The 16,003-nt window shown below is 36.3% G+C and overlaps 1 protein-coding gene across 2 annotated transcripts; it reads left to right on the top strand.

The window, feature by feature from the left end:
- Positions 1-1,808: 1,808 nt before the first annotated feature.
- arf3b (ADP-ribosylation factor 3b) lies at positions 1,809-14,036 on the top strand. 2 transcript variants are annotated; one of them, XM_005165697.6, is made up of 5 exons: positions 1,809-1,860; positions 5,681-5,934; positions 9,937-10,047; positions 12,318-12,442; positions 13,187-14,036. In XM_005165697.6, exons 2-5 carry the CDS (start codon positions 5,787-5,789, stop codon positions 13,346-13,348), a joined length of 546 nt encoding a protein of 181 aa, XP_005165754.1. In that variant the 5' UTR covers positions 1,809-1,860; positions 5,681-5,786; the 3' UTR covers positions 13,349-14,036. The 2 variants fall into 2 exon arrangements, with proteins under 2 accessions (XP_005165754.1, NP_001012248.1); NM_001012248.2 differs by lacking the exon at positions 1,809-1,860 and having other exon boundaries at positions 5,742-5,934; positions 13,187-13,402.
- The last annotated feature ends 1,967 nt before the right edge of the window (positions 14,037-16,003 follow it).

Below are 16,003 nucleotides of genomic sequence, written 5' to 3' on the forward strand. Positions count from 1 at the left end.
TTTATAGGCTTAACTATGTTGAAAAATTAGGTTAATTATCAAGTCCACTGGAAAAAAAAATGTTGCAAATAATTTTTGTGTTAAATTTTTTTTATTGTTTACAAAACAAACAAATAAATTGAGTATTGTACAACTTAATTTGCTCGTTTAAATTCAGCCCAAATTAAATGTTTACAACCACTTAACTTGACAACCACTTAATCAAAAATTACGTAAATCCAAGCAATCATCTTTGAACCATTTTTTCAGTGTTGTATAATGCCATGCTAATAATATTTATCATAAAATTGCCAAAAAATAAAAAATAAATAAATAAACTGCTTTTATTCCAGCCAGACTAAAATAAATAAGATTTTTCCTAGAATAAAAAATAATATTGGAAATACTGTGAAAACATCCTCTGTCTGTCACTTGGGAAGTATTTGAAAAGGAATATAAATGTCACAGGTGGGCTAATAGTTCTAACTTCAACTATTTAATTCAACGGCACTCATGGATCTTGTCTATTAAATATATATAACATATGTCTAATTTGGCTTGCTTTTTGGCTATATATGTAGATCTAAAGGCCTATTTTACAAGAAAAGGGCTCTTTTGAGCACTCACACCCTGTCCTAACAACAAGCAACGTGACAAGATTCCAACTACAAGCAATTCTCTGTTTGCATCAAACGCGACGTGTATTCATTCATTTTCTTTTCAGCTTAGTCCCTTTATTAATCCGGGGTCGCCACAGTGGAATTCACTTTGTGAAAGGTGTAATAGCAGTTTCACAGAAAACTTGAACCCACATACCCCTCAGTAAGTCTGTAGTTGTGCCCCTGCGTAAGAAACATTGATCAGTTAAGTACACATATAGGTTGCATACATATATTAAAACATTGCAATTTCGAGTAACAAAAATATAAAGTTATTTAATTATTCATCTACCTAAATAATAATAAAGTGACTTTCATATTGTACACTCCAAAAAAGGGCAGGTTATTTCAACCCAGTTTCGGGTGTAATGGGTTATTTATTTTTAGTGAATTAATAGGACCAAATTTAACCAGTGTTTTGATTGGTCCATATGTAACCAAGTTTGTGTTTAAAAAATACAGTATTTCTTAGATTGTATTCTTTCATAGACCTTCATGTTCATATTGTAATATTATTAACCTTTTTGCTCAACTGTTTCAGGCTCAAATCAATCTTTCGGTGTCAACGAAAAAACTAATCACACTGTTATTGTCGCCAAAAAGAAAAATTCTGCTTCTTTAACCCCCAAACAAGCAGTTTTATCTTGTATAACTTATTTAGTCTATTTTCAGATGTGCAGAAATGGTGTATTCACCGCATCTTAGGTTAATAAGTACTCTCCTGCCTCAATATTTATTTCAATGCATTATATAATTTTCCCTCTGACTTTTTCTTTCTTTTTACTTCATATATTCTTTAATTTGTTTCCCAGTACTGGGTTGCAGCTAGAAGGGTATCCGCGGTGTAAAATATATGCTGGATAAGTTGGCGGTTCATTCCGCTGTGGCAACCCTTGATCAATAAAAGGACCAAGCCGAAAAGAAAATGAATGAATGAATATTTTTTTATTTCTAATCTGCATAATGTTAAAAAAATCAGTAGATGCAGTGTTTAAGGTTGTTTCATCATATATCGTTAACTGTTTTGACATCAATAAACATTTCCTTGACTTGTCATTTATTTCACTACTACTAGGCTACCTGGTCTGGCTGGAGGCAGTCTCAAGATGCGAAAACCAAATCTCGCGAGATGTCCCCATCAAAGACTGAACAGTCGGCGCAAACTCTCGTGAGATCTTCTCCGCCTCTCCGCGTTCAAAATCGGCTGGTGTCAGCTCGCAAGGTAACCCAGATATATTCATTTGTTGTTAATGCTTTAAAACGAAACGCTTCCAGTTGGTTCTGACAGGTTGAAATATTGAATGTGCGTTTGGTTGAATGTGACAGCGCATTGATATCGCTGTGAAAATAAGAGTCGACAGGCCTTCCGCGCGGCACGTAACGTTAGCGTCTGTCTGTCCCTCTCTCTCTCTCCAAATGAATGAAGATCTGTATCACAGAAGATGTGCTGCCGGACGCCTCTTCACACATTAACACCGACTCTGTTCGCTTAGGTTGGGACTGAGATTAGGTATAGGTTTGTTATGATCTTGCGTAATATTAATTTCACCCATCTGCTTCGTGCCAAACGCCTCTGTTCGCAGAGTAACCGATCTTTGTATTACATTGTCAAAGGGTCGTAGGCCTGTACTAGCTCTGGTAGTAGGGAAAAATGAATAATCTAGAGATATGTTCTTGTTTTTAAAGGTCATCATGCTAGAAATAACGTGCAGATCTGTTTATCGCTTGCGTTTTGCTGCCTCGTGACCTCAGTAATGTCGGTTCTCCTCCGGCTTTCAGGAAACCTGGTTTATCGAGGTATTCATATATGAGAAAGCTTTTATAAAACAGAGGACGACTGATGGAAATGTGTGTTGAAGATCATGTGGGATGTGATTTGTGTGGTTTGCTGGAGATGGTCTGGGCGTCAGTACCATGGACAGCACCGCCGGCGTCAGACCCCCGCTGCGTGTATAAACCTCCGTCAGATCATTAATAATCATAACCACTGCTGTCTCAGTCCACTAATGTGTCTTTAACTACGGCCTAGTACTGACATATTAGTTTATTTCCACAATTTCTGTTTAAGGTATAGAAGATTTATTTCAACACATTACCAACATAATAGTTTTAATAACTAATTTCCAATAGCTGATTTCTTTTATCGTTGCCATTATGACTACATAATATAGGGACATTCTACCAAAAATGTAGATTAAAGCTAACAATATTGTAAATAGTGTTAAACTTCTTGCACAGTTTAGCTTCATAAGTGAATCATCAGGAACCATGGGGATTCATGTGGACTTATTTGTATGTGTTTATTTTTAATGTAAAATAGGGTGACCATTGACTGCCATTATAGAAATCACAAAGGACCGCGGATTGAGCTCAAAATTTTCTCTTATGTTCTAAACAACAAAATTCACCTACATCATTGGGTGCAAATTAATTGTTAACTATCCTTTAAGTAGCAATGCTTGCTAAGGTGGGATACGGTTAAAGGGATAGTTCACCCAAAAATAAAAAGTTACTCATTTACTCACCATCAAGTGGTTATAAACCGTACTTTATACTATTAAACACAAAATAATATATTTTAAAGAAAGCTTAAAAACTGTAACTATTGAATTCCATTATAAGAAAAACAATTAAAAGTCAATGGTTGTTTAGGGGTTTCCAGCTTTTTTCAGTATGTCTTATTTTGTGTTCAGCAGAAGAAAGACAAACAGGTTTGTGATCATTGAAATGTAAGTAAATGATGACTAAATTTTCAGATTTGGGTGAAACATCCCTAAACAATTGTTGTTATTAGGTTTAATTGTTGGTTAAGGAGTTGTTTCCCAGTCATTAGTGCAATTATATATGAAACTACAAAACTAAATGTAATTACATGCAGATATTAAGAAATATAATAATATAATATAAACACCATACTGTAGATCCAGCTAAAACATAAACTGTAACTGTAAATGATCATATTTGGGGTAACTATTCCTTTAAATGACCCTATAATATATTATAATATAATATATAAAATAATATAATATATAAAATAATATAATATAATATAATATAATATAATATAATATAATATAACATAGCGAAGAGGTGGCTCAGTGGTTAGCATTGTTACCTCACAGCAAGTACTTTGAGTCCCAGCTGGGCCATATGGCATTTCTGTGTGGAGTTTGCATGTTCTCCTCTTGTTGGTGTGGGTTTCTTCTGGGTGCTCCGGTTTCCCCCACAGTCTAAAGACGTGTTATAGGTGAATTTGGTAAACAAAATTGGCCATGGTGTATGAGTTTGTGTGTGAATATGAAAGTTTATGGATGTTTACCAGTACTGGGTTGTGGCTGAAAGGGCATCCGCTGCATAAAACATATGACAGAATAGTTGGCGGTTCATTCCGCTGTGGCAACCCCTGATAAATAGTGGACTAAGCTGAAGGAAAATTAATGAATAATAATATAATATATTACAATTATTGCGTCATTTTATTTTGACACCCGTTAAGCTGAAAGATATTATCTTACACAAGTTTGTAACTTTTTTAATTTAGTGGTAAATTCTTATGAATTTGTACATCTCAATCATTCAATTTAATACAATTTCCTCAGTAATGTTTAGATACGAGACACACAAAAAAAAGCTATTTAATACAAATGACATCTGAATATGTACGAATCAGACACATTTTGTCAATATGTAATATATATATATATATATATATACTTTTTTTTTTTTTTTTTTTTTTACATTGGTGAATTAGGATGAGGATGGTTTTGAGGGAACGTGTTCTAGATCTGAAGATCTCCATCTGGGATCGTTCAGGGAGGACTAGTGGGCTTTTGGTGTGATGGAGGGATGAACAGATTGTCATTCAGCCTGAAGTCATGGCAGGATCCTACTGTAGTTGCTCAGTTCAGTCTCTGTGCAGTTAGTCAGCTCTGTACAGTAGTGAAGAGGAGAAATGCATGTACACATCAGAAGCTCATTCACATTCGCCCACACAGGATTTTGAGACATGATGATTTTTAGTGTCGCTTTGATAATCAGTGGGTTGAAGAATGTTTGTCTGATACGTTTAGATTTCACAGATCATCATTCACATGTAGATAATTGGCTTTAAACTAGAATAAAGCACATGTAGTTTATGGGACTTTTATAAGTGGTCTCAATTCTGTTATTTTATGGTAACCCATTAATTTTCTTTTCGGCTTAGTCCCTTTATTTATCTGGGGTCAGCACAGCGGAATGAACCGCCAACTTATCCAGCACATGTTTTACGCAACGGATGCCCTTCCACCTGCAACCCATCACTGGGACAATTTAGCTTACCCAGATCACCTATAGCACATGTCTTTGGACTGTGGGGTAAACCAGAACACCCAGAGGAAACCCACACGAACACGGGGCGATCATGCAAACACAGAAATGCCAACTGACCCAGCCGAGGCTTGAACCAACGACTTTCTTGCTGTCAGGCGATTGTGCTACCCACTGCGCCACCATGTCACCCCCATAAGAAAAGCAAATTCACATATTTAAGTTTTTAAGTTTTGAGAAAAACATTTTCTTTTCTTTCCCCTTCTCCAGGCTGACTTTTTAATCAAATTTAATGAACAACAATATTGGAAATATCGGGAAATTAAATTTTAAAAAATACATATTTTAAATATATTTATAAAAAAAAATATTATAAAAATTAATTAAATATTTAAACTATTTTTTTTTGCTTTATTAGGTTAATCTAAGTTCAGACACAACATCATAAATCCAATATAAATAATACACATACATGTACACTGACACCATAAAACCACACACTAATTCAATTCACCAAACAAGAAAGTATCAGAAAAACGCAATTATACACTAAATATGTAAATGATAAGCTAAAATATCACATATATACACAGATGCATACATTAAATAACATTCAATAAATCAATCAAACATACAATAGGAAATGTTTTTTTTTTTTTTACATATTTAATACTTCATTTATTGACATACTGAGAGCCTGAGAATAACACTTTCTTTTCTTTCCCCTTCTACAGGAAACAGCAGTGTAACCTTGTTTCTCAAGGCTTTCAGTCTCTTACCTCAGTGGATTGTTCCACACAAAGGACTCGCAGCTTTAAGGACGAAGTAAAACATTGAATCATGGGGAATATTTTTGGCAATCTGCTGAAGAGTCTGATAGGAAAGAAGGAGATGAGAATTCTGATGGTTGGACTTGATGCTGCTGGTAAAACCACCATCCTTTACAAACTGAAGCTGGGAGAGATCGTCACCACCATCCCAACCATCGGTAAAAGCTTTTTCTTACTTTGTAATATTTTTTGTAACATAATTTTATTTGTAATAAAAATTGTAATATCTTTGTAATATACTTTACTCTTGCAATACTATTTAAACGGGTATCTCCAGGCGTAATTCACTCTCTGAGAAACAATACATTTTCAAAAAAACAGCGTACCTGAGTTTAGATGGTCACACTTTACAATAAGTTGATCTGTTTACTAATGTGAACTAATTATGAACAATTGTACAGCGTTTATTAATCATAATTCAACATTTACTAATGCATTATTAGCATCCAAATTCGTGTTCATGTTAGTTAATGCACGGAGTTATCATGAACTAACAATGAATTAGTGTATTTTCATGAACTGACGTTAACTAGCATAAACAAATACTGCAATAATTGAATTGTTTTATTGTTTATTTCAGGGCAGAGATGGCAAAAGTAATCACATCCTTTACTTAAGTAGAAGTACAGATACTTATGTTTAAAATATTCATTCATTCATTTTCTTGTCGGCTTAGTCCCGTTATTAATCCGGGGTCACCACAGCGGAATGAACCGCCAACTTGTCCAGCAAGTTTTTACGCAGCGGATGCCCTTCCAGCCGCAACCCATCTCTGGAAAACATCCACACACACACTCATACACTACGGACAATTTAGCCTACCCAATTCACCTGTACCGCATGTCTGGACTGTGGGGGAAACCGGAGCACCCGGAGGAAACCCACGCGAAGGCAGGGAGAACATGCAAACTCCACACAGAAACGCCTACCGCTCAATTCAGATTTCAATAAATATTATATAAATATTATAATACACACAATATTACAAACAAGTAAAAAGCACTCATCTCAACCACAGTCCAAAGACATGTGGTATAGGTGAATAATACTGAACTAAACTGGCAGTGTATAAGTGTGTGTGTGAATGTGAGTGTGTATGGGTGTTTTTCCTAGTACTGGCTTGCAGATGAGACGCTATCCGCTGTGTAAAATATGCTGGAATAATTAGATTTTTATTAATAAATTGCCCAGTATACTTACATTTGTTTTGAAAAATATTTATTAAAAATATTAATTGAGGATAACAGTATAGGCCTATATGTAAAATCAGTAGGCAAATTCAGAAATTAATAAAAACTGAAAAACAGCATCAATTCTGTATTAGGAAATTTTAACTTTTCAGAAATAAACGAAATAAACCGCTATGCATATATTTTTTAATAAAGTATTTGATTGCTTTAGTATTAAATGTACAAATATTTACAAAGAAAGCACTATTTTTCACTTATTAGATTGAAAGTCCAGAGAAAGCCTATGTAGTATGATCAGAAATGGACAAAAGGCTTAAGCAAAAACAGCATGCTTTTAAAGTGGAATGCATCTATCTTGTTTACCTGTGATCCGAACGAGCAAAATGTATCCTATTACCGTGTAAACAGGGCAGCATCATTCATGTTAAATTTGCCGACTCCCTCTGTCACATCTGCGTAGTCTTCCTTGCCTTTCTCAAAGTAAACTAGCCCACGTACGGTGCGTGATAGCCTTGAAATGGCTGCGGAGTGCAGCATGCAGGCGCGCAATGAGGAAAAATAGACTGACTGCATCAAAACTGCGTTCATATTGAGCAATGACAAGAGATAATATAGATCGCGCCACCAAACACATGAAAATGAAAGTAACTACTGTGGTTGGAAAAATGTAAGGAGTAGAAAGTACAGATATTTGTGTAAAACGTAATAAGTAAAAGTAAAAAGTTAAATAAGTTGTAAAGTACTGATAGCAGGAAATCTACTTAAGTACAGTCTACTTAAGTATTTGTACTTCATTACTTCCATTCTCTGCATCAGGGCTATTCAATTATTTTGTCAAGGGGGCCATTTCATGAAAAGCATCCCAAATGACGGGCCGTAGAGATATGACTCAGATAAGACCCCATATGCTGTATTTTTGCTCATTAAGACACCCACGTTGTATTTTTCAACATTAAAATGATAATATTTTGCATTTTGAAACTACATAACATCACTGCATTGTACAATAGGCTTTATTTTTACAAACATTCAAATGTTGTATTTCAAAGCACAACAAAATCAGTGCATTGCTTAAGTATGCTTCTTATTCAGACACATTCATATATTATGTTTTAAACTGTGTAAAAATTAGGGATGCAACAATTATAGATTTTGGTTGTACAATTATATAGTCTGAAGAATAATGATGGCTTCACGGTTGTCATGTCTAATGTAAATGTAAGCGTTGTATTAGGTATGTATTTAAATGAACTGTTGTTATCATCTTCGTTCATACATACAGATCATTTTAATAATTTGTAATAATTCGTCTCACATATCTTTTGTTTACATTGCACTGAAAGCCATGCACAACTCTCACTGGTATGGCGTAAGATGTTTTTTACTCAGCGTGTCTGGAAGGCGCGAGTGCATCGCTCCGCTTGCGCAAGCATATTGGCATATATGGGTGCCGTTTGCGCCCACTGTTCTTGCGTAAACCTACCAGAGGCCGCTGTCGACCCACTGTTTGTCTGACTGACTGGCCGGCCGACCAATCCAATCGACTGACCCACCCTCTTCCTTGCCAAAACCCACCCAATTTTATCGATTGACCCGCCCACCCAATAACTTCCCTTAAACCCAACCAACGGTTTCTGTTGTTCACTTGTTGGTTTTTTTTTTTTTTTTTTTTTTGGATTCTGTTTATGTCTTACCTGATTTCTGGAGCCGCTCTCGAACCCTATTGTCGTCGTCAACTCCTCTTTGCGTCTCAAGTTTGCCAACATACACAAACTGGTTGCAGCGGGAAAGCCCTCCACACGGAGGTAAGCGGTCAGCTGGTAAGCGCGAAAAGGAATGACATCATACTGCCCCGAAGCGCTCATTGTAAAAAAATATATAAATAATAATAATGATAAGAAGAAGCCAAGAACTAGCCTGTGTTGGCTGCTATAGTTAATCCATGCGTGCTTATTAGCCTTGGTGTAGCTTTAAGCTCGGAACTTTAAACTAGCGCACAGGTGGCATAACTTTGTTTAGTTGCTGCAGTTTCGCTCCGTGCAACAAAAAACGCAGCATTGAGAAGCCTTAAGCTTAAGTATTTAAATGTTTTCGGCTGCCCGCACCACTCACTCGCTTAATGTCAGGTGACTCACGCCCTGCGCAGCCCTCAACTGCAGCTCGTGTTGTATTAAACAGACGCACTTCACTTCATAAATATAGCAGCCGTTTTTCGACTGAACTAAATTTATTTTTGATGTCTTGGTCACTCTATTTGGAGGGCCGGAACAAATTGCCTCGCGGGCCAAGTTTGGATTAGTTTGGATGTACGCATGGCTGCATTTCAACGAACGCTACGGGGTGGTATGATGCCATTCCTTTTCGCGCTAGCAGCTGACCACTCACATCCATTAGCAGTTTGTCCAGTGGCGCACCACATATATCAGAGGAATTGAGACGCAAATTGGAGTTGATTATGACGAAGGGGTTCAAGTCTGGTGCAGAATGGCTCTGGAAAGCAGGCGAGACAAAAACAAAAGCCAAAACATAAAATAAGCAAGGTGAGAATGTGGTAAAAACTGAAAACGTGGTGAAAAAATCAGGTGGCCACGAGTGCTTTTCTATTTCTGGATTGCTTTTCAAAACACTGTCGGTTGGGTTTAGGGTAGTGGGTGGGCGCTTGTCAATCAGTGCTTTTGAAAATACTATTGGTTGGGTTCAGGGAAGGAGAAGAGTGTCAGCCTCTGGTGGATTCATGTGAGAAGAGCGAAATTTGAAATCTGAAAAAGCATACACAGTGGCCTCTGGTGGATTTGCGAAACATAAATTGCAAAAAGTACCTCCTGGCAGGTATTTAGCGCTCTCCAGAAATGTAGGTACAGGGGTATGTAATCAGAATGACCCTGAGTTGGAATTGTACCATCGACATGAGTAGAATGATATTGTAAGTGTGTTTACTGTACGTCCGTTTGTGATGTTTGTGTTTGCCAGGCTTTAATGTGGAGACAGTGGAGTACAAGAACATCAGCTTCACTGTGTGGGATGTTGGTGGTCAGGATAAAATCAGGCCGCTCTGGAGACACTACTTTCAAAACACACAGGGTGAGTTACACACACACTTCGCTTCTCCCACTTAAACACCAGTTACATTGAGCAGTTTATGTAAATGATTGTAATTTGTCTGTCGAGTTGAGCAGAACACACAGCATTTACTTTTAATCAGATTGCTTGGGTATCTGTTATTATTTGGAAGATTTCATTTTAAATCAGATTTGTTACCTTTTTTCAGTATTGTTTAGTAAAAAATAAAACATATCTCCCCCTTTTGAACTAAAAATGTCACTGTAATACCAAGGTACTGTAATGGCGAATTATATTCTTCCCATTCACAAGGAATACGTTTTAATGTGAAGACTAAAATTAAATAAAGTCAGACAAAGATTGTCTTTTAATTGCTTTATTTCTCTGGAGAATGATCAATTTACACACAGACAGCTTCTGTGAGCAAAAGCATCCCAAGGATGGGCTCACAAGCATTTTTAAAGACAATGTTAAAGCTCCTTGACTCTTAAGCAAACAGTAGATTACACATAGCTGTAATAGCCCGATGATTATAATGCATTCGATCTTTACTTTAGCAAAACCTTTATCAATTTCTAATATCTATATATTTATGTCAATCATTAATATATGATCATCAATGTTAAAAACTTTAAAATGTTTACTAGTAGCTGAAGCAACTTTTTAAAATTTGTACTAGTTTGAGAACACTGAAATAAAATTAAAAACAACAAAAACAAATGTAAAAATATAAAGTAATTTTTTTATTTAATCAAAATTTAAATGAAAAAGAGAAATCTAAAACTAAAAATTAGTTACAATTGAAACAATTATTACAAATATAACAGTGGTAATCATCACATACTTACCTCTGACACAATCATGATAATAATAATAATAAAAATAAAAATCTAAAAACAAAATATTGTTTCAAGTGAAACTGTTATTTTAAAAATGAACATTGGTAATCATCCACATACTTAACGCTGACGTAATAATAATAATAAAAATGGAAATCTAAAATTAAAATCAGTTACAAAAATAACAGTTAAAAATAATAGTGTAATCATCCACATACTATAACTCTGAAACAAAAATACTAATATTAATTAATAATAGAAATGGAAAAATAAAACAAAAAAATTGTTACAATTGAAACAGTTGTTGCAAAAATAACAATAGTAATCATCCACATACTTAGCTCTGACACAGTAGTAATAATATTAATAATAAATGATAGCAATAATGGAAATCTAAAAATAAAATTTAGTTACAGTTGAAACAATTATTGCAAAAATAACAATAGTAATCATCCACATACTTAGCTCTGACACAATAATACTAAGTGACAATATGGAATTTAAGTCAAAACGTTGAATTGGATATTAGGGTTGAGTTGATAGATGATGCCATCATCCATCGCCAATGGCCGATAGACATCATGATGCTGAGCTGGCATCGCAGCAGCTACCCTCTCGCCAAAAATACACACGCTCCCATTTACACTAATACGTCTTAGTGTTAAAATTACATTTTAGAACGAAAACCATCCGTGTCCCCACTGGTGTTTCACCTAGCATTTCTGAAAAGCTCTCCTTCCACACTATACCGCTGAAAACACACATCATGTCACCACACAGACACAAACACACACTGTCATACGCTGCAGCGTATGCGTGGGTCTGAGCTCCAGCAGTCAACCCAGAGAGCAGTGCACGTTGGGCAGTTCATAAAGGATGTACTGCTGGATCTCGTCTCACTATAGTTGTTAAACGTGATATTTAATTCATCTTCCCTATCTAACGACTTCAATCTTTTGAATCTATCAGGTAACGTGTGACAGCGTCAGTACACTGCTTTAATCTTTCGATTTCACGCGTGTACTTAGTAATTTTAGGGAAAACCTCAGACACTGTTTGTTGGTTTCTATTGGTTGTGCACCTTTTTTAACAACCAAGTTTATGGACGCCATTATAATACAGATCTATCTACCTATTCATGACAGAGTCCTGCTGAAAAAGTGATTGACAGGTGGTAATTTGTGTTAACTTATCTTTATTTATTTAGGTCAGGTAGTTAAAACGGTAGGCTACAAATAACTAATTTGTTATGAATACATAAATTATTTACAAATAATTAATTCACCATGCCATTATCCATCGCGATGTTTCACAATTGACATCGTACAATGCCAAATTGGACGACATCTCCCTACCCTATTGAATATAATCTGTGCAGCCTTTTTGTTTTGTTTTGTGTTTGTTGCTTGTTGAGTAAGTCTCTGTTCTTCACCTCTGCTGTTTTGTGGTCAGGTCTGATCTTTGTGGTGGACAGCAACGACCGGGAGCGGGTGAACGAGGCCCGAGAGGAGTTGATGAGGATGCTCGCAGAAGACGAACTTCGTGACGCTGTTCTTCTCGTCTTCGCAAACAAACAGGTAACAAAGCTTTGCGTAGAAACTTTTCCCTTCAAGCTTATTTTTCATAGATCTCTACTTTTGCATGGGAAGTGTACGCATGTTTTCTCCCTGGTTTTGTGTGTACACCATGTTTATAAATAAGACACCAAATCGTTGCTGCGTCCCAAATCGTATACTTATGCTCTATTCTACGCCATTTTGTAGTATAAACAGTGTAAGTAGTGTGTTCACACTGAAAACTCTAAAAATAATAAGTGCACTTTAATTACCTGGATGATGCACTCATTCAGCCGGTAAAGTAAAGTGTGTAACGATGGACACTTCACGCACTCAACAACCGCAGGTTTGCTCACGTAGCGGAAGGGGCGGAGCTATTGTGCGCACATGTTGGATAACTTTATTTATTTTGGATTGTGAAAGCAAAATTCTCCTACGAAAGTGATTACAGCGCCTCCAGATGGTGAATGCAGTTACACTCACGGCAGGTATTATTTGATAATTTGGTCGTTTATTTCAGTGATTTGGCAACCATCAAACGTCATTAGGGAAACGGTTTGAATTTCCGCTTAGTAAAAAACCATTAGTGTGCCATTTGGGATGACACTACATACATATACTAAACTGTTGAGTGTGTAAGTGCATAAGTACATAGTGCATGAGTGCATAGTGTATAGTGTGCCATTTGGGACACAGCTCCTGTTTTAAATCAACTGTTCACTCTCACTAACTCCTCTGCTATCATGATTGTAATCTTGACTTCAGGATCTGCCAAACGCTATGAACGCTGCCGAGATCACAGATAAACTGGGCCTTCACTCGCTCCGCCATCGTAACTGGTATATACAGGCGACCTGCGCGACCAGCGGCGACGGCCTGTACGAGGGACTCGACTGGCTCGCCAACCAGCTCAAGAACAAGAAGTGAGGCCGGGTTTTCATTATGCGGCGCTTTGGGAACGGGTGGGATTAATTTGGCCTTTGGAATCGTTACGTTTGTTCTTTTGCTTTGGATTATTTTGTGTTGAATTCTGGGAAATACAGTGTGTGTGGTTTATAGAGCCTTAAATGCTCTGTGTAAATCATCTGTATGTTTGTATGTACACACAGACAAAACAAAACTGATTTTGTCGAAATATTGATATACATCTGATTTAGTCATTTTTTTCTGTATAATGAACTGCCGTCAGTATTTACAGTACAGTGCCATTCACTAATGCTGGTAATCTGAGTAAATACGTCTTTTTGTTGAACCTTTTGCTCAGAATATTAAAAGAAAATTAAAATATTGAAGGGAGAGTTCACTCAAAATGAAAATTCTGCCATCATTTACTCTCATCTTTCAAGTGTTTCAAGCCTGTTTGAGTTTCTTTTAGTATAACTAAAATAGTTATACTGAAGAATGCTGGGGAGAAAAGAGCCATTGAGTTCCACAGTGTTTTATTTGATTGTTTTTGTTGCTGCTATGGATGTCAATGGCAAAACATTCTTCAAAATATCTTGTTTTGTGTTGAACAGAAGAACCACTTGAGTAAATTCGTTTTTGGGTGAACTGTCCGTTTAAGTAAAAAAACAACAACAACTATAGAATATTACAAGTGTGGTTTATTTCTAAACTCATTTCGAGAGGATCACGTGCTTATGATCAACACGGCTGGCACCTCATTAGCTCTGTAATCTGCTCTATTAGATGATTACGGAAGCGTTATAAATAACCAGAGGTTTTCACTCCAGTTATCTTCGTCTTGAAGTTTTCCCCTTCCACCCCTACTTCCCACCTTTTTTTCTGATAGGGCGACACTGTGGCCCAGTGGCTAGCACTGTTGCCTCATAGCAAGAACACCGCTGGTCCAACCTCCTATCGGGCCTGTTGGCCTTTCTGTGCGGAGTTTCTATGTTCTCCCCGTGTTTCCTTGGGTTTTTCTCCCGCCTTCCAAAAACATACACCATAGCCAATCGACTAAACCAAATTATCACCCAAGACAACCTGAGTTTACACTTCTCACACGGTGACAAGCAGGGGAGTTCTTGAGACCTACCTGAGCTCAAACTCCCCTCTCGCCCTTCTATTCGGAGGGAGCCCCAGGCTCGAGGATATTACGAGCTCAGGGCTCTCTCCCGGGACAGCATGCTAATTACGCTTTATTGATTATCAGCTAAGTGTGAACTCTTGAAATATGGATTTTTTAAATGCAGCGTTTATTTAAATATTGCAGTAATTGCCATCCCAATAAATCCAAATGTGCTAAATATTTTTCATGTATGTTTCTATTGGGATTTTACATTTTTTTGTACTGGGTGATTATGAAAAGGAAAATGTCCAAGGATGATTTTTCTGTTTCACAGGGCTTTACATGTGATAAACATAAAAGCTGAACTCGCTTGGTATTTCTTTTAATTTGATTTTATTTATAATGGGTTGAACTAAAGCCTGTGCCTCTGGGCTCTTTTTTAAAGATCTAGATTCAAAGTGTAAAGCACATGGCTCAAAAGCATTAAGAGCATGTCTGAATCTACTTTTGCTATTTTGATGATGGAAAAATATACTCCGCGACCTGGTGCATGGTTTAACAGGGTTGTGCTTGTTCTCTTAATGAGTTATGGGTGTGTTCTGAGCATAACATGCATTGAACCAATTAGAGTCTCATCTCACATTTCCTTTAGGAGTCAGTTGCATCTTGCCATGGTGCATTAATTATTTGTAAGTGGAAAAACTGAACGCTTCACTAGCGGGAAAACAGTTAAACAGACCATCTGCAGCGCCAGGATAAAGAATGAGCCTCCTCCATTCAGTCTCTTTACTTTACTCCTTTACTTTCGTGGATAAGGAAACGGTAGAAACTCGCGTCACTGAAGACATCCATTAGCCTAAATATTTAATTTCATTTGTTAAGCGCAAAGATTTGTTTCACACTATTTCAGTTTTAAATGAATTTTCAGCAAACAAATACATAAACTATAATAACGTAGTGTGGTCAAAAAAAAATGAGTTATATTATACATAAAACTTGTTTATATTAAAACAAATAGAAAAATTCATATTATAAATTATACTAATAATAATAATAATACCATATAAATGCAAACTGTCATGAAGAAACTGAACAACTTGGAAAATTGGGAAGTTGATAATAGAAAACAGCAGATACACTGAAAAAGAAACATGTGTCTGTCTTTTTGGAGGATGCTTTTAGTGGCCAAAAAACATCTTCAAGAATCACAGTGCTTTGTTTGGCACATTAGTTCGATCTTGAGATCAGAAAACCTCCAAAACTACAGTCCTCCATCAGCATCTCCACAAAATGTTGGAAAGGTTTTAAGAAATAAACCTTGACTCTTGTGCAAAAACAACTGCAAGCATTTGCAGTTTTCTTGTTAATATTTGGAGCAAAAAGCTTTAAGGGTAAACAATAAAGACTTTTACAGTCATATCGGCTTATGTTTACTTTACTATAAGTGCATTGAGCATAAAACTATAAAGATGTTTCCAAAAAACTCAAGAATTGTGTTGTTTCAGCTACTTTTTAAATAAGTAGTTTTAACAAATAGTAAACTACTTATTTCAAAAATGGGCTGTAACAAC

The sequence above is a fragment of the Danio rerio genome, chromosome 6 (genome assembly GCF_049306965.1).
Source record: "Danio rerio strain Tuebingen ecotype United States chromosome 6, GRCz12tu, whole genome shotgun sequence".
NCBI lineage: Eukaryota > Metazoa > Chordata > Actinopteri > Cypriniformes > Danionidae > Danio > Danio rerio.